This window comes from Macaca nemestrina, chromosome X, assembly GCF_043159975.1.
Source record: "Macaca nemestrina isolate mMacNem1 chromosome X, mMacNem.hap1, whole genome shotgun sequence".
Classification (NCBI taxonomy): domain Eukaryota; kingdom Metazoa; phylum Chordata; class Mammalia; order Primates; family Cercopithecidae; genus Macaca; species Macaca nemestrina.
The window spans coordinates 86,646,709-86,666,710 of record NC_092145.1 but is presented as its reverse complement, the minus strand read 5'-3'; the positions used below and the strand labels follow the sequence as shown (position 1 = coordinate 86,666,710).

Genomic DNA, 20,002 nt, shown 5'->3' with positions numbered 1-20,002 from the left:
GCAATTAAAAATGATAAAGGGGATATCACCACCGACCCCACAGAAATACAAACTACCATCAGAGAATACTATAAACACCTCTACGCAAATAAACTGGAAAATCTAGAAGAAATGGATAATTTCCTGGACACTTACACTCTTCCAAGACTAAACCAGGAAGAAGTTGAATCCCTGAATAGACCAATAGCAGGCTCTGAAATTGAGGCAATAATTAATAGCCTACCAACCAAAAAAAGTCCAGGACCAGATGGATTCACAGCTGAATTCTACCAGAGGTACAAGGAGGAGTTGGTACCATTCCTTCTGAAACTATTCCAATCAATAGAAAAAGAGGGAATCCTCCCTAACTCATTTTATGAGGCCAGCATCATCCTGATACCAAAGCCTGGCAGAGACACAACAAAAAAAGAGAATTTTAGACCAATATCCCTGATGAACATCGATGCAAAAATCCTCAATAAAATACTGGCAAACCGGATTCAGCAACACATCAAAAAGCTTATCCACCATGATCAAGTGGGCTTCATCCCTGGGATGCAAAGCTGGTTCAACATTCGCAAATCAATAAACATAATCCAGCATATAAACAGAACCAAAGACAAGAACCACATGATTATCTCAATAGATGCAGAAAAGGCTTTTGACAAAATTCAACAGCCCTTCATGCTAAAAACGCTCAATAAATTCGGTATTGATGGAACGTACCTCAAAATAATAAGAGCTATTTATGACAAACCCACAGCCAATATCATACTGAATGGGCAAAAACTGGAAAAATTCCCTTTGAAAACTGGCACAAGACAGGGATGCCCTCTCTCACCACTCCTATTCAACATAGTGTTGGAAGTTCTGGCTAGGGCAATTAGGCAAGAGAAAGAAATCAAGGGTATTCAGTTAGGAAAAGAAGAAGTCAAATTGTCCCTCTTTGCAGATGACATGATTGTATATTTAGAAAACCCCATTGTCTCAGCCCAAAATCTCCTTAAGCTGATAAGCAACTTCAGCAAAGTCTCAGGATACAAAATTAATGTGCAAAAATCACAAGCATTCTTATACACCAGTAACAGACAAACAGAGAGCCAAATCAGGAATGAACTTCCATTCACAATTGCTTCAAAGAGAATCAAATACCTAGGAATCCAACTTACAAGGGATGTAAAGGACCTCTTCAAAGAGAACTACAAACCACTGCTCAGTGAAAAAAAAGAGGACACAAACAAATGGAAGAACATACCATGCTCATGGATAGGAAGAATCAATATCATGAAAATGGCCATACTGCCCAAGGTAATTTATAGATTCAATGCCATCCCCATCAAGCTACCAATGAGTTTCTTCACAGAATTGGAAAAAACTGCTTTAAAGTTCATATGGAACCAAAAAAGAGCCCGCATCTCCAAGACAATCCTAAGTCAAAAGAACAAAGCTGGAGGCATCACGCTACCTGACTTCAAACTATACTACAAGGCTACAGTAACCAAAACAGCATGGTACTGGTACCAAAACAGAGATATAGACCAATGGAACAGAACAGAGTCCTCAGAAATAATACCACACATCTACAGCCATCTGATCTTTGACAAACCTGAGAGAAACAAGAAATGGGGAAAGGATTCCCTATTTAATAAATGGTGCTGGGAAAATTGGCTAGCCATAAGTAGAAAGCTGAAACTGGATCCTTTCCTTACTCCTTATACGAAAATTAATTCAAGATGGATTAGATACTTAAATGTTAGGCCTAATACCATAAAAATCCTAGAGGAAAACCTAGGTAGTACCATTCAGAACATAGGCATGGGCAAAGACTTCATGTCTAAAACACCAAAAGCAACGGCAGCAAAAGCCAAAATTGACAAATGGGATCTCATTAAACTAAAGAGCTTCTGCACAGCAAAAGAAACTACCATCAGAGTGAACAGGCAACCTACAGAATGGGAGAAAATTTTTGCAATCTACTCATCTGACAAAGGGCTAATATCCAGAACCTACAAAGAACTCCAAAAAATTTACAAGAAAAAAACAAACAACCCCATCAAAAAGTGGGCAAAGGATATGAACAGACATTTCTCAAAAGAAGACATTCATACAGCCAACAGACACATGAAAAAATGCTCATCATCACTGGCCATCAGAGAAATGCAAATCAAAACCACAATGAGATACCATCTCACACCAGTTAGAATGGCAATCATTAAAAAGTCAGGAAACAACAGGTGCTGGAGAGGATGTGGAGAAATAGGAACACTTTTACACTGTTGGTGGGATTGTAAACTAGTTCAACCATTATGGAAAACAGTATGGCGATTCCTCAAGGATCTAGAACTAGATGTACCATATGACCCAGTCATCCCATTACTGGGTATATACCCAAAGTATTATAAATTATGCTTCTATAAAGACACATGCACACGTATGTTTATTGTGGCACTATTCACAATAGCAAAGACTTGGAATCAACCCAAATGTCCATCAGTGACAGATTGGATTAAGAAAATGTGGCACATATACACCATGGAATACTATGCAGCAATAAAAAAGGATGAGTTTGTGTCCTTTGTAGGGACATGGATGCAGCTGGAAACCATCATTCTTAGCAAACTATCACAAGAACAGAAAACCAAACACCGCATGTTCTCACTCATGGGTGGGAACTGAACAATGAGATCACTTGGACTCAGGAAGGGGAACATCACACACCGGGGCCTATCATGGGGAGAGGGGAGGGGGGAGGGATTGTATTGGGAGTTATACCTGATGTAAGTGACGAGTTGATGGGTGCAGCACACCAACATGGCACAAGTATACATATGTAACAAACCTGCACGTTATGCACATGTACCCTACAACTTAAAGTAAAATAATAATAAATAAATTAAAAGAAAAAAAAAAAAAAGTAAGACCTCAGCTATACATGATGAGAGCATCCAGTTTACTAAGAAGTTTCAAGACGTCTTTGAAGATTATAGTAAGTAAATAGAACTTATAACAAAATGTTTAGCTCTGGACTTGGTTTCTCTTTTTTTACCAACTGACTAGAAATGGCAATTGGACAAAAATGGCAATAGGTTGATAGATTGTGGAAAATCATTCACAATGATAAAAAATTATAATTTTAATATTATAAAAAAAAAAGAAAATGTGGCACATATACACCATGGAATACTATGCAGCCATCAAAAAGGATGAGTTTGTGTCCTTTGTAGGGACATGGATGCAGCTGGAAACCATCATTCTTAGCAAACTATCACAAGAACAGAAAACCAAACACCGCATGTTCTCACTCATAGGTGGGAACTGAACAATGAGATCACTTGGACTTGGGAAGGGGAACATCACACACCAGGGCCTATCATGGGGAGGGGCGGGGGGGGGAGGGATTGCATTGGGAGTTATACCTGATGTAAATGACGAGTTGATGGGTGCTGACGAGTTGATGGGTGCAGCACAGCTACATGGCACAAGTATACATATGTAACAAACCTGCACGTTATGCACATGTACCCTAGAACTCAAAGTATAATAATAATAAAAAATAAAAAATAATATAAAAAAAGTTCTTAAGGGAAATTTAAAATGCTACTCCAGCGAACACACAAATGATAAGAAAGCAAAACAGCTTTATAGCTGATATGAAAAAACTTTTGGTGGTCTGGAGAGAGGATCAAACCAGCCATAACATTCGCTTATTAAGCTAAAGCTTAATCCAGAGTGAGGCCCTCTCTTCAGTTCTATGAGTGCTGAGAGAGGTGAGAAAGACACAGAGGACAAGTTTGAAGCTAACAGAGGTTGGATCATAATGTTTAAGGAAAGAAACCATCTCCATGACATAAAAGTGAAAGGTGAAGCAGCAAGTGCTGATTTAGAAGCTGCACAAGTTATCCGGAAGATCTGGCTAAGATAATTGATAAAGGGGCAACAGTAAACAACAAATTTTCAATGCAGATGAAATAGCCTCATATTGGAAGAGATGTCATGTAGCTATGTAGTTAGAGAGAAGTCAATGTTAACTTCGAAGAACAAGCTGACTCTCTTGTTACAGGCTAATGCAGCTGGTGATTTTAAGTTGAAGCCAATGCTCACTGGCCATTCTGCAAATACTAGGGCCCTTAAGAATTATGTTAAATCTACTCTGCCTATTGTCTATAAATTGAATAGCAAAGTCTATATGAAAACACATCTGTTTACAGCATGGTTTACCAAATGTTTTAAACCCATTGTTGAGACTTACTGCTCAGAAGAAAGGATTCCTCTCAAAATATTTCTGCCCATTGACTATGCACCTTGTCACCTAAGAGCTCTGATGGAGATGTACAAGGAGATTAATGTTGTTATTATGCCTGCTAACATAACATTCATTCTGCAGCCGCCAAATCAAGAAGTAATTTTGATTTTCAAGTCTTATTGTTTAAGAAATACATTTTGTAAGGCTATAGCTGACATAAATATTAATTTCTCTGATGGACCTGGGAAAATATATGGAAAACTTTCTGGAAAGGATTCGGCATTCTAGATGTCATTAACAGCATTCTTGATCCATGGGAGTAGGTCAAAATACCAACATTAACAGGAGTTTGGAAAAAGTTGATTCTGACCCTCATGGGTGACTTTGAAGGGTTCAAGACTTCAGTGGAACAAGTAATTGAAGATGTGGTAGAAATAGCAAGAAAACTAGAATTAGAAATGAAGCCTGAAGGTGTGACTGAATTGCTGTAATGTCATAATAAAACTTTAACAGATGAGAAGTTACCTTTTATGGATGAGCAGAGAAAGTGGTTTCTTGAGATGGAATCTGCTTCTGGTGAAGATGCCATGAACATTGTTGAAACGACAACAAAGAATTTAGAACATTATGTAAACCTCGTTGATAAAGTGGTGGTAAGGTTTAATATAATTATCTCCAAATTAGAAAGAAGTTCTACTGTGGGTAAAATGCTATCAAACAGCATTACATGCTACAGAGAATTTTTTTCTGAAAGGAAGAGTCAATTGATGTGGCAAACTTCATAGTTGTCTTATTTTAAGAAATTGACACAGCCACCCCAGTCTTCAGTAACTATTAGCCTGAGCAGTCAGCAGCCATCAACCTTCACATAAGACCTTCCACCATTAAAAAGTTACGACTTGCTGAAGGCTCAGATGACTGTTAGCATTTTTTAGTTACAGAGTATTTTTAAATTAGGGATGTACATTGTTTTTCTAAACATCAGGTTATTGCACTCTTAGTAGACTATAGTATAGTGTAAACATTACTTTTATATGTACTGGGAAACCAAAAAATTCATGTGACATAAGTTATTGCAATATTTGCTTTATTGTGGTGGTCTGGAACCAAACCTGCAATATCTCTAAAAGATTAAATATATAAAATATATATATATATATTTTTATATATATATATATGTGTGTGTGTGTGTGTGTGTATGTGTGTGTCCTCTTCTCTGGTTCTCTGGAAAACTGGCCAACACAGAAAAGGGAAAGCACTATTTTTGGTGTTAGACACAACTGAGGTCAAATACCAACACCATCAATTAATATCTATGTAATCTGAAGTAAATTATTTAACTTTCCAAAGCCTCAGTTTCCTCATATCTAAAATTGGATAACACTACCTCTCCCAAGGCTTTTATGAGCATTAAGTAAGAAATTAGCAGAGGTCCTTTCCCTCCTCTATTGACTATTCTTTTTCCTCAGCTGCCAATCAGCATCTTAAAGATTTTTGGGGGATTTGAAAATGTAAGTATATTTCTAATTTGAATTAAAAATCCAAAGCCCCTCCTTCCCACTAAGCCTCCATAACTCCTTCCTGAGTCACATGGGCTTTGATCTATAGAATGACCTTATAGACCTTAGATGGATCTGAGGCACACTCATTAATGCCCCAGTTAGTCCTACGATTATTTCACCTCCTTTGCTCTTCTGAGCATCTTCCAATGAATACACTTGGGATGGTCACATCTAGGGGTGCCTCTCACATTTCTATTGAAGATATATATTTATTACAATTATCTGGCAGATGCCCATAAAATGTCTTGAGCAAGGAGTGCCTTTTCCAAATAACACAAAGGCTCCATATAGACTAGAGGTGGCCCTGTACCTTCCTGATTCCCAGCTTACTTTAGGCACTGGGCACACTCTTTATAGAGATTGAGATCCAGAAAGAGTATTACTTGTCCAAAGTCACACAGTGAATAAATGGAAAAGGCCAAGATAGCCATGGAGGCCTGTGGGACTCCTTAGCCTATGCAAAGATGGCATATTTTCATTACTGAAAACTTTTCTAATACCCAAAGCCCCCAAAACCCAGGATTGAGTTGGTATTTGGGAATGCAACTTTTCACTGGGTGTGCTATGCTGCTGGAGGTGGAGCAAAGAGGGTGTCTTAGTCTGTTTAATGTTGCTTTAACAGAATACCTGAAACTGGGTAATTTACTGTGAACGGCAATTTATTGGCACACAGTTCTGTAGGCTGGGAGGTCAAAGATTAAGGAACTGACATCTTGTGAGGACCTTCTTGCTGTGTTATCCCATGGTGAAGGTGAAAGGGCAAGAGAAGGTGACAGAGAATAAGGAATCAAACTTACAAACTCAAGCCCTTTTATAATCAGCATTAACCCATTCATGAGGGTGGAGCCCTCATGAACTAAATACTTCTCATTAGGCCTCACTTCCCAACATTGCTGCACTAGAGATTAAATTTCTAACACATGCTTTTTTGTTTGTTTTGTTTTGTTTTGTTTTGTTTGTGAGACAGAGTCTTGCTCTGTCACTCAAGCTAGAGTGCAGTGGTGCAATCGTGGCTCACTGCAACCTCCACCTCCCGGGTTTAAGCGATTCTCATGCCTAGTCCTCTCAAGTAGCTGGGACTACAGTTGTGTGCCACCATGCCCAGCTAATTTTTCATATTTTTGTTACAGATGGGGTTTTGCCATGTTGGCCAGACTGGTCTCGAACTCCTGACCTCAAGTGATCTGCCCACCTTGGCCTCCCAAAGTGCTGGGATTACAGGCATGAGCCACTGCACCTGGCCTAACACATGCTTTTTGGGGAACACATTCAAGCCATAGCAGGCTAAGTCCCCTCCCCACTATGTCACAGTAGGAGTAGCCTACCTGCTTAGCTGTCTATGCTTTATTCCCAGAGCTCAAATCCATTTAAAGGATCTTTAGACTCATTTCTTAAGGCATTTTGTGATTTCTTCTTCACTTAAGGAAAAATAACATGGTTTCTTGCTGAATATAAATATACCTTGGACAGCCAAGAGTCTAAGGTTAATATCCAATTAAGTGTGAAATCAGCCAGTAGGAGGGTAGTGCTTCTCTCTCCTACAGGACCTACCCACCCCCTCACTGAGTACCTTTGAAGGAACATCCATAGCACAATTGTAACAACAGCAGGAGTACAAAATGTAGGAGGAAAAAAGGGTAGGTGAGTGTGGGAGAGATAGCCACTCCCCAGAATAGCAAATGAGTGCTCAGGAGGGTGAAGGCTCCTAAGCCACACTACCAGGACCTGAACTATCGTAAAAAGAAGGAACACTTCTCAGACCTCAAAATATAAGCATCCTCCAGGCTTCACTGTTGGCAAATGCACAGAGCAAAGTAGCTGGGCCCGGGTTTTGGCATTAAACTCCCACATGAAAAGAAGAACAATGATGGAGGGAACTGGTCCAGGTATAGGAACAGGTTAGATAGGGTGGTGGGGGCAGGATGGCTAGTAACAGGGCCAAGGGACATGACATTTTCCAGTCAGGCAGGTTATACCATATTGAGGAATTTAAGAATCAAGTTGTGGATAACATTTGGAAAAATCTTTGGTAGAGTTCAATCCACCAGCCCTGAGTGGATAAAGAGAAGATTCCATTCCTGGATAGTAGATAAGGCAGTTGCTATCACTACCACAGTGGCTGCTGTTGCTGCCACGTACTACTACTACTACTACTGCTACTACTACTACTACTACTACTGCCACTACTGGTTAGTATTGAGTACTTATTAAAGGCCAACCATGGTTATTTGGGTGAAGTAAAATACAGACAATAACAAGATTGAATCAGAAAACAAACAAACAACAACAACAAAAAACTCCCAACAAAGAAAATCTCAGGACCTGATGGCTTCACTGCCAAATTCTACCAAATTTATAAAGAAGAGCTAACACCAATTTTCCTCAAACTATCCCCCCCAAAAAAATAGAAAAGAAGAAAATTCTTTCTAGCTCATTTTATAAGGTCAGTATTACACTGATAACAAAATCAGACAAAGATATAACAAAAGCATTAAACTAAGGGCCAATATCCCTGATGAACATTGACATAAAAATCCTAAATGAAATACTAGCAAACTGAATCCTACATCACATCAAAAATATAATACACCATGAACAAGTGGGATTTATCCCAGGAATACAAGGGTGGTTCAACACACACAAATCAATAAATGTGATACATCACATCAACAGAATGAAGGACAAAATCCATATGATCATTTCAAGAGATACAGAAAAAGTATCTGATAAAATTCAACATCTCTTCATGATACAAACTCTCAACAAACTAGGCATAGAAGGAACATACCTCAACATAATAAAACATATGACAAACCTTCAGCTAACATCATACTGAATGGGGAAAGGCTGAAAGCCTTCCTCCAATAACTGAAATTAAATGATGCCCACTTTCACCAGTCCTATTCAACATAGTACTGGAAGTCATAGCAATGGCAATCAGGCAAGAGAAAGAAATAAATGGCATCCAAATTGGAAAAGAGGAAGTCTAATTGTCCTAATTTGCAGATGACACAATCTTATATTTAGAAAAACTAAAAGACTCCATCAAAGTAAAAAACCTCTTAGAACTGGTAGATTCAATAAAGTTACAGGATACAAAATCAACATACAAAAGTCAGCGGTATTTCTACACACCAATAAAGAACTGAGGCTAGGCGCAGTGGCTCACGCCTGTAATCCCAGCACCTTGGGAGGCCAAGGAAGGCAGATGGCTTCAGCCTAGGAGTTTGAGACCAGCCTGGGCAACATGGCAAAACCCTGTCTCTACAAAAAATACAAAAAATTAGCCAGCTGTGGTGGCACGTGCCTGTAGTCCCAGCTACTTGGGAGGCTGAGGCAGGAAGATTGCTTGAGCCCAGGGAGGTTGAGGCTGCAATGAGCCATGATCACAGCACTGTACTCCAGTCTGGGTGACAGAGTGGGACCCTGTTGAAAGGAAGAAAGCAAGAGAGAGAGAGGAAGAAAGGAGGGAAGGAGGAAGGGAAGGAAGAAAGGAAGGAAGGAAGGAGAGAGCAAGAGAGAGAGAAAGGAAGAAAAAGAAGAGAAAGAAAAAGAAAGAAAGAAAGAAAGAAGAAAAGAAAGAGAAAGAAAGAAAGAAGAAAAGAAAGAGAAAGAAAGAAAGAAGAAAAAGAGAATAGCTGAAAGAAAAATCAAGAAGGCACTATTCACAATAATAAAGATATGAAATCACTTAACTGTCCACCAATGAATGAATGGATAAAACGCAGTATATGTACACAATGGAATACTATTTGGCCATAACAAAATGAAATCCTTGCATTTGCAGCAACGTGGATGGAACTTGAAGTCATTATGTTAAGCCAGACACAGTAAGACAAGTATCTCATGCACTCACTCATACGTGGGAGCTAAAAGAAAAGTCGATTTCATGGAGGTAGAGAGTAGAAGGATAGTTACCAAAGGCTGGGAAACATGGTGAGGGAGGGGAGGATGAAGAGTTTGGTTAATGGGTACTAATACGTGCTAGATAGAAGGAATAAGTTCTAATGTTTGATAGTAGAGTAGGGTGAGTAGTTAACGATGTATTTTCAAATAACTAAAAGTGAGGACTTGAAGTGTTCTCAACACATCAAAATGATAAATGCTCAAGGTGATGGATATCCCAAATACCCTGAATTCATCATTACACATTTTATGCATGTAACAAAATATCACATGTACCTCAAAATATGTAAAAAAAAAATATGTATCAATACACAAAGAATAACCAACACTTATGTTTGAATTTTATACCAATATTAAAAACTCTTAGGAAGATCCCATATATCATGGGAAGCCCCCAAGTGAAAATACTGCTCTAAAGAGGGCATTCCTGGGGCCGCCTTGCTTGCACTGACAGTCTCCTTTTCTTCCAGCCTCTGAGAAAAGGTCTGTCACCTTCACTATGCATTCCATTAGCCTTATAAAACCCAGCTAGTCTATAAATTTAAAATAATCCTTCAGTAGGCTCAGCAGTGCTGATTTGTGCTGCCAGAATGCCAGGACCCCAGGGGCAAGCTTGGAGGATTAAAGGTATGAGGAACTATGAAATCAATCTGGCTTCAATCTGTTCTATAGGAGAATTTCCCCAGGTTGGTGGATTAAGACTTTCCCAGGTGATTAGTTAAGGAAATGGTCTGGATTTGAATCCTGTATTTCTTATTTCCTGACTACAAGTACTTGGACAAATGACATAACATCCCATGTCTTCTCACCTACAAAATGGGACTAATACCAGTACCTACCTCATAGGAATGTTACTAAAATGGAACAAATCCAGTGAACCCATGAAAAGCACTTAGAAACACATCTATCCTGTAGTAGACACCATGTGTTAGCTGTAATGGCCAACAGATACATCAATGGGAAGCACACTTCTCATGTTGGGCCTTTGGGGAAACTGTTTCTCCCCCTTTCCCCCAGTATCTAGATAGAAGGAGACTAATTAAGTGACTGGTCACCAGCATCAAGGTACTATCTAGGAATACCATCGGCTGCTACAGATCCCCCCCTTGCACTCCTGCTACTACTTCCTTTGATGTGCTGCCGAATTGTCTCTGTGTGTATTTGAGAGATGGGAGAGGTTGAACAACCCTGGGGTTTCTAACCGCCCATGTAGGTGACATGTAAATGATCATTTTATTCTTCCCTAAAATTAAGGTTTCACAACCATGTGCCTTCAGACTGAAAGGCAGGGCTTCTGTTGGCAGCTACTTCATGCCTGTTGTAAGCAGCTATTATGGCCCCTAAGAAGATTCTATGTCCTACTCCCCATGACTGTGATTACATGGCAAAAAGAATATCGAAGATGTGATTAGTGTTACAATTGACCTTAACATAGGGAGACTATCCTGGATTATTGGGGTAAACCCAATGAAATTACCCCAATGAAGGGGCGAGGCCTTAACAGCAGAAGCAGAAGAGGGGAAGTCAGAAAGATGCAAGAGAAGAGAAAGCAAAAGGACTGAAATGTTGCTGGCTTGACAACAGAGATGTCTAAGAAATGGGGACTTTAGTCACAGAACAACCAGTGAGCTTGGAAGAGAAACCCAAGCCCCAGATAACAACCACAGGCCTGGCTGATACCTTGGCTTTAGCTCAGTGAAACCGTAAGCAGAAAATCCAGCCATGCTATCCCAAACTTCTGACCTACAGAAACTGTGAGATAAATACAGGATGTTTTTCAAAGCTACTAAACTTGCGATAATTTTTTACAGCAGCAATAGAACACTAATACAATGCTTCTGGCCTCAACTTGTACATTCATCAAATTGGGGCAAAAATACCTTGTGCTCCCTACCTTAGGGAGATATTATGAGGACAAAATAAGGGACATTAAGGATGCTCTGCAAAGTTTCAAGTCATACACTGTTATATGTTCCAAAAGGAAAAAGTAATCTGTTTTGAAGTAATTGAATCGAAGCAATTAAGAGCTAAGAGTTTGGAGTGCTGCGTCTCCTCCCCTAGAGAAGCAGGGCAGCATAGAAGAAATCTGACAACCGAGGGCACAGTCTTATTTCTCAGCTATGTGATCTTGGGCAAGTTATGTCACCTTTCTGAACCTCATTAAAATGTGGATAATCATCTTTGCTCTGACTAGATGATATGTCTGTTAAGGTTCAAATGAAGCAATCAGCATGAACATGTGATGAAAACAAAGCACCCAGATGGGAAGCCTATCAGTCCTCCCCATTGTGTGCCCTGCCACTGGAAGCAGGTATCTTGATATTGGTGATCACCCAAAAAAGTAGTGTTGAAAAATCCTTGTGCTAGTAGTACTCTGAGCACCTGTTTTCCGCCCCTGGCTCTGGTGTGTGGCCTTAAGCAAGACCCTTACCCCCTCAGTATGTTTCTCCATCTCTAATTGATTAGGTTATAGTCAGTGGTCTTTAACTAATGGACATCAGAATCACCTGAAGATGAGTGGCAGATGCAGGGAGTGGTAGTATTTCCTGTTTTGTAAGTCCCTTTTGCCCCCTCAAAAGACCCAAGTCAGAGGAATTTATGAATCATTCAAAGTACAGCTTATTTAGAATACACAAATTGACTTGTCAGCATGTGGTATGAAGCAGCAGCTTGTTCAAAGCAGTTTGGATGCCTCGTTATACTTTAATTAAAATACTGGGCAATTTCAAGCTGGCTACCTAGATCATGCCCCTTCTAGTTCCCTATGGTTTCCACTCATGTTGGTTTGCCATGACTGTGAACTTTCCTCCTGAATTACCCCTTCTTATGTAAACTGAAGATGTGAAACTATGGCCAGAAAAAGGTCAGTGGAGTTGCCCATGTTTTCATTACAATGTAGGCTGTGCTATAATTAACATCACAAAATAACAGAATATCAAAGCTGAAAAGATCCTTTGAGAGTACCTGGTTTAAAGGCAGAGAATTTGAGGCCTAGAGAGGGAGAGGGATTTGCTCAACATTAAGGGGAGGCAATGATAGCGCTGATTCTGGACCCTGAGGGCTCCTGAAAGGAGCTCTTCCCATGTCCTCATGTTGTCTTTCCACTGCTTCTACTGCTCAGAGATTTGAAAGCCAAGTACTTTTCAGTCTTCTTATTCCCCAGGCTGGTTTCACTATTCTTTGAGGTGGAGAAACTTTGTCATCAAAGCACATGTCAAAGGAATGCAAAAAAAACAGGTAGCTATGGACTCAATCTTTGTACCCACTCCCAACATACCAGACCATTCTTATCCACCACTTTTGGTCTTTGTCTCACCAAAAGGACTCCTTCCTCAAGCTGCTTTGCTGTCTCAAATACCTCATATCAGTGCTTCTCATACTTTAATGTCCATAGGAGTCTCTTGGGCATCTTGTGAAAGTACAGATTCTGATTCCAGATGCTGGAGTGGGTCCTGAGAATCTGCATTTCCAGTAGGCTCCCAGGTAATGCTTATGTCAAGGCTGATGATGAACCACATTTTGAGTAGCAAGACTTAAAGATGTTTATCATTCCTATTTCTAATAATCTTCTCCATTTACCTTTGGGATTTCTTTTCTTTACTACTGGGGGCTGTGAATTGTATTAAAAATGGAAATGGGAAGGCCTCTGTAGTTTCCAGTTAACCTAGCTGTATAATCTTGGACAAATTATTTCTCAGCTCCCTAAGCCTCAAGTTTCCTTATCTGTAAAATGGGCCTGTCACCTGTCACATAATGATGTTGTGAAGGCTGAGAGAACTGTGAGGCCATTGTTCAAAGTAAACTATAAATGGAGACTCCTAGGTGCAAAAGAACTCTTTACCTAGGTTTCCTTAGATTTGTAGACGTCAACACAAGCAGTAGGTAGTGAGTGGTTCCATGTACCATCATGTCTCAAAGATATGCTCAAATATTGTTTCCATGACAAAACTGCAGATGGAGGCCACTTATATTAGACAGTCTACATACTTTATTGAAAGTCACATGAATGAGCCCCAGGATCTCATTTGTTTTATTATTTTGATATAGCATATGTCTTTCACACAGACACTCTTTCTAGCCCTCTACTAATGCCCTTGGCATCAAGTGCTTCATTTCCCCCAGGAAAATGAAGGCTTTTCTTTATTGAAAACTTATCTTTAAGGTATCTTGATTCTCTCTGAAATTTTTTATTATTTCTGACACTTTTTCTGGGCTTGTAATGTGTCAAGGCCACTTATCTGCAGCTACCTTAAAAGTAGTATAATTGATCTACGTTCTCTCAGAAGCAATTTTTTCCTAGTCACAGAACTATTTCTTCTTTTACTACTTTATTTGTTCTAGTTATTACAGAATCAAAGAACTCCTTGAAAAGAGAATACTTTCCCATGATAACCAATTACTTTAGAAATACTCTTCATGACACTATAATTGAAATTAGATGCTAAGTTTTGTCCCTCAGTGACTGAACACCCCCAACCTTTTAAAAAACAAAAACTTCAAAAATAAAAATTCAGTATTTCTTTTCGTAAGCCACCTCTTGATTTTGCTATCACCACAGAAAAATTTGTAGAGATTTGACCCCAATACATCAAGTACTGCAGAGGCACCAAGACCTTTTCTCCTTCTAAAACTGCATTTGTGGATGTCACCAGTCTCTTAGGCTGAAACTGAAACTGCCCATGCTACAACCTTGGCGAAGTACGGAGACACCTGTGAGGACCTTTTTACTTTTTGAAAAATGGCAAGGCAAGGACTTAACAATTACCAACTAAAACACAAATCCTTCACTTCACAAAATAAAATTAGATGATCATCTTACAAACATTACCAAATGTGTAAGCTCAATATGAAGAGAAAGCCTAACTCAGCAATATCTTCCAGCCCAGTTTGCATTTCCATATAAACTGAACCTGCATCCCCTCCCTCCTTCAAATGTTTGCCTTTCAATATTTCATAGGCAGGCAAGAGTCAAGAGTCATGCCAAGTCTAGCAATGTGGCCTCTGTTCAAACACCTACCACAGTGTGGCAAAGGGAAAACAGCATGGGCTAAAAGTGGCCTGGATTCAAATCACAGTTCTTTTATTTACTTTCTATGTATCCTTGAGCTGGTTGCTTTAGCCCCTGGGACATAATTTCTTTCTCTGTAAACTGAGAATAATACTTGCATGTATATGAAACACTGAGCACTTAATAAATATGTGCTTAATAAATGCTAGGTTCTTTGTTATCCCTGCCAGTTCATCAGTTTCAGTTCATCCATTGCCAGATTCTCTAACCTGCTGGCCAAGGTATGTTGATAATTTCCTATAGTTGCCACTCTTCTATTATCACCCTCTTCCCATAGCCTCTGCAAAACGACTACCCATTCATCAAGCCTAGGCCAAACCAGTCTCATTCCATGATAGCATGCCTCAGCACAGGAGCTTTTTGCACTTTAAGTCAGAGTGCCAAAGAGAGGCGCTGAGATTCATTCTTTGACATTCTTAAGGTACAGACCAGAGCAAGGGCAGAGCTACTCAGCCACTGCTCCCTGGCCTCCAGGCAGACTGGTGGTCCTCAGCTCTCCACAATAGGCCCTTGATCTGTGTCCCAGGCAACACACAGCAATCTCATGACATTTCTGGGACATATTTTCTACTGGGATCACAGCAACTTTCTAGGGCTCTCAATAATCTTCCAATGTTTGCATTGGTGATTGTGGCATTTTCCCCCAAGAAAATCAGAGTCAAACCATGTCTCTTTAAAGGGACTGTGGCCCTATTAGCCATGCTTTCACGGCCAAAAGCTGCACACCTGTCTGCTTTATTCAGGATAGAGCAGGGAGGCCACAGCCCTGAAACCAGGGCTTAAAAATAAAACCACTTACTAGGTGAGGTCAGTAAGTCCTCACAGAAACTACTGTTGGGGGCAAGCAGCAGGGTAAATGATGGTGACTTGACTCTTTTACTCCTGGTTTCTTAGCAACCTGGCCTTTGAGACTGGGTACAGTGGAGAGGGTTCAATTGGGCCACCTGGATATGCCTTGATTTAGAATGGCTTCAAATTTCCACTCAATTACTTTCAAAAAGGCTCTCAGTGTACTTGGCCTTACATGTTCCTAACTCACCAATAAACCATGTTTGGAATTCAGTCTTGAAAATGACTACTGCCTTTCAGTAGCACTGTTCCAAATGCATTTCTGAGTGGGGTTTGCGCATAAGTGTGCATGCACTCACTCTCTATCTCTTTATCTAGGTTTCTCTGTCAGTACTATACTCAGTGCACTTAATAGGGCCTTGGTAGAAGAGTGCAAGTAGGAAAGCTCTTTCCCTCACACTGGGCCACATTATAATTATACAGACTCTACAGACAAGCTATGGCCCAGGCATCTGCACAGAAACAAGTACCGATGCTCTTTCCAGCAACTTCCCTTCAACAAACAGGAATCAGAAATGTCCATTCCTCAGATTTCTGCCCCATTACACCAATTTTTAGGTCCTTTCCAATAATAGAGATAGCAAATGAAAGGGACCTGGCAGGGGATTATGTCTTAACATTTTTCACTTGGTGACAAATACTCAAGAAACAGGGTAAAAGCCAACCCCCAGAAATGATGGCCATTAAAGCCACAAAACACAAGGTCCCTTGCTAGATAAGTGTGATACAATGGGAAAAAAAACTTGCATAGGAGCCCGGGACCTGAGATCTTGTCCTGGTGTGATCATTACCTTGCTCTGCCTCTGTTCCCCCAACTGGAAACTGGGCAGTTAGACTAAATGATTTTGAAAAGCCCTTCCAATCAAGGGCTTATATGGATTGCAAAAAGGGTATTTTACTCAAGTGCTGTGGTTCTTAACTTTTTTGGGTCACAAGCCCATTTGAAATTTAGCAGAACATTATGGATTATCTCCCCAGAAAGGGCATGTTGTCATGGAATTGTGCATACCATCTCCGGGGCTTCATGGAGTTTCTGAGTCCATGGACACTGGGTTAAGAACTGCTTTTTTCAGGAGATAAAATAGTTTATGTGCAGAAGGCAAACATGAAGCAACAGTGACAGCTGCCTGGCCTCAATCCATGTGAACAATTTTTCTAGCATTTGACCCCAAAATAGAACTCCTGCAGGACCAAACACAGTCTCCCTTTTTTTTTAAAGAAATGTGTTCAGCTTTTGTTTGTTTCTTGATTGCTTGGAAAGGAAGCTGTCAAAAAATAAAAAAAAAAAAAAAAAAGGAGAAAGAATAATCCAAATAGACCTAGGCTTTGACATGCAAAACATGCTTTGCAGATTTGTCCTAAGTGGCTGCGTGTAAGAGCAGGAAGGCCACCTTCCTAAGTCCACATGGAGGGGCTGTGGGGGCATCACTCATCCCACTCATGGCCCCGCAGGAGCAGGCAGGCTCTTGGAAACATACTGCAGCACCAGAGCACCGACATGGCACCAGTGTCCATATCCTCAGTAGGAGACATGTTGAGATTCTCCAATGTTCAGCAAACATTTCTATTTCCCTCCAACCAAGGTAAGCAATGGCCCCAACTCAAGTGGCCTTCAGTTCAAGGTAAGACCCCTGAGATCAGTCTTTACCCCCAAAACTCTCAGAGTTCAATGGCCCTCTGAGGAAGCAGGAAGTTCAGGGTAGAGTTGAAAACTGAGCTCCCCTCTTCGACTCAGGTAAGTGGATATCTTGGTTTTGGCAGAGTCTGGCTTGAGGGAGTCCAGCTCTTCACAGTGTTACAGGAACTCAAAACAGACCTTCTGAGGGGATGAAGACTGAATACAAAGGAGATATAAACAACTGTCTAGGACATATGCTCCTTATTTTATGGTCTCCCAGAGAGAGCCTGAAAGTGCAAGGCTAGGAAGGAGCTGCTCTTCAACACAAAATGACTCCGCACACAAAGGTTTGAAGAAGAAAGACTGTTTCAGAACCTGCAAAGGGTCCTCTGAGGCCAAAGCTTTTAAAACCTGAAAGAGAAAGAAGAGAGTAGGGAATTAGTGAGGACTGGTCAAATAGTTACCAGCCACTGACAAGTGGGGCTTCTCTTGGTAGGTAGGTAAGCCTATAATTGGTAACTCATCTTCTGAGCAACAGGGGATTGCTGGGCAAAGGCTCTTACAAGTCAGATCTCATGAAACAGGCCTAAGATGGTGCTATGACCAGGGTTGGACACTTTGTGCCTTTGACCTAGACTCAAATTCCCCAAAATCTACATGGAGAAATAGAAGCCTGATACTAGGACCTCTGAGATTACTTCCCACATCATGCCCACTGCCTTTATGGTCGTACAATAACTACAAACTTCCTTTTAACAGGGACTTCACCTCCACAGGGGCTGATAAGGAGAAGTTTATCTTCTCATGGACCTCTGAGGACTGGCAGTGACGGGGAAAAAAAGAAGGTTAGGGAGCACATGAAAAGCCAAGCTCCAGATACTTGGATCTCATTTATGTGTGTATCAGGTCACATCATGCCAGCAATCTGATAGTCAAACAATCAGAACTCCTACAGTAGAGAAAGGAATTTCCCTGACATCTGAGTCTCCTGTGACCTTTGCAAGTCACTTATCCCCTCTGAACTTCAGTTCCTTTATTTGTTGAGTTAGAACACATGTTATCCTCCCTTCTCCTGGCATGTGATATGCATCAAATGAAATAATGAATGTGAAAGTGCTTTGCATTGGACAAACATAAAGGACTAAGAATGAAGGTTCAGGTGGCTAAGACTGAAATAATGATTTGGTCTGTAGGAATGAATCCATCTACAGATACTAAGGTAGCCTCTTGGTATCTGTTATAATATCAAAAAGGAGGTTCCTGGTTTCCTTAAAGGCCTGAGAGGTGTCAAAGTTAGAAGGTTCCAACCTTCTCATTTTAGAAACTGGGAAACTGAGGCTCAGAGAAGGAAATGTACTTTCCCAAAATGTCACAGCCTAGGATTCTTAATAAATTTGATTCAAAGGCAATCTGTGAAAGCATGTCATAGTTTGGCTAGGAAAAAAAGAAACAAAAGAGGAAGGTTACTTAAAATCACACAAAACCTTGGAATTGAAAGTCACTAAATTTAAGGGTCATGCAGTGATAGGGTAATGAACTGAGGCATAGAAGTGAGTTCCCACCCTTCTGATCTACATGTTATTCCAGTCCTCAAAATATCAGATCCCGTAATGAAGGCTTATGTGGAACAAGGTTCTGTAATCAGGGATAGGGACTACATACCTGTAGCCTCAACTTTCATCTCCAGGAAGTCTGCCTTGAGAACTGTGGATAAAGAAAGACATTTCACTAAGATTCTAGAAATCAGGATTGGAAAGGTAAATTGGGGGAATGGAGGACCCTTCCAGGCCAGTGCTAAAGAGGCCATTTGAAAAATGGAGAAGTGATTCAGCCCAGATGTTTCAAAACATCTAGCTCCATGCTTATAGTTGGGGCTCCTTCTCTGGCAGGCTTAAAGAGCCCAGCATCCCAGACGTGAAGACATCTTTCAGGCACCAGAACAATTCTCTGAGTACCAGACTATGTGAAGCTTGGAGAACCCAGGGAAGCTGGCTGCAGACCACAAACTACATACTGTGATGATCTCTAACAGGGATAAGGGTGAGGACACAGACAAGTACCATGTGAAAGATGAATCCTCCTTTGCCTAGAAGACCAAACCAACCTTGTCCAGCCTCTTGATGTGCTTGGATTAGTTCTAAATTACCCTTGTCTGGGGACAGCTGGGGGACGAGAAAATCTTGGCAAATGAAACCCACTATAGTGTGGCCAGAGCATTGCGTGTAACAGTTGGTCCCCAGGGCTATGTCTTCAACCCTCTGTTTTTCTCTTCTCTCCAGTCTGTTTACACTTACTCCCTGGAGGATCTTATTCCCATCCATGGTTTCAATTGCCACCAAACACTAGGGACCTCCCCGCAACAGGCTACTATTCACATTGTAGCGTATGTGAATAGCCCCCCCACCAAGACTTATATAGTGGTTGTACTCACCCGCTATATACCAAAATCTATGTATACGTACCCCAAATCTATGTATACGTACATCCCGCTCCAACTGCTAGCCTAAGTTGCAGTTACCCACTGAACATCTCTACCTAAGTCTCTAAGTGTCTTTTTAAAATTTGTACAAATTTAACAACTGTGTCTTCAAAATCACTGTGTCCAAAATTGAGCACGGCATCTTTCCCATAAAACCTGCTTCTCCATGATTAATTATTGTACCATCTACTTAAGTGCCCAAGTTAGACTTTTCTCTTTCTCAGTTCATCAATGTTCCATGTTTGAAAACGTAGCAAGGTCTTATTGAGTCTTTCTCAAATCTGTCCCTTCTATTCCA

The 20,002-nt window shown here is 40.5% G+C and overlaps 1 protein-coding gene across 3 annotated transcripts in view; it reads right to left on the bottom strand.

The window, feature by feature from the left end:
* Positions 1-10,145: 10,145 nt before the first annotated feature.
* Positions 10,146-20,002, bottom strand: part of LOC105476688 (oligophrenin 1) — a 368,226-nt gene continuing 358,369 nt past the window's right edge. For 2 of the 3 annotated variants that reach the window (XM_011732840.3, XM_011732839.3), the window contains exons 24-25: positions 18,888-18,929; positions 10,148-17,636 (exon numbers count right to left, since the gene is read on the bottom strand). In XM_011732840.3, the coding sequence (XP_011731142.1) occupies positions 18,896-18,929 (34 nt within the window). In that variant the 3' untranslated portion in view covers positions 10,148-17,636; positions 18,888-18,895. Of the gene's footprint in view, positions 17,637-18,887; positions 18,930-20,002 lie in introns of all 3 variants that reach the window. The other variant, XM_011732841.3, reaches the window with a different exon arrangement.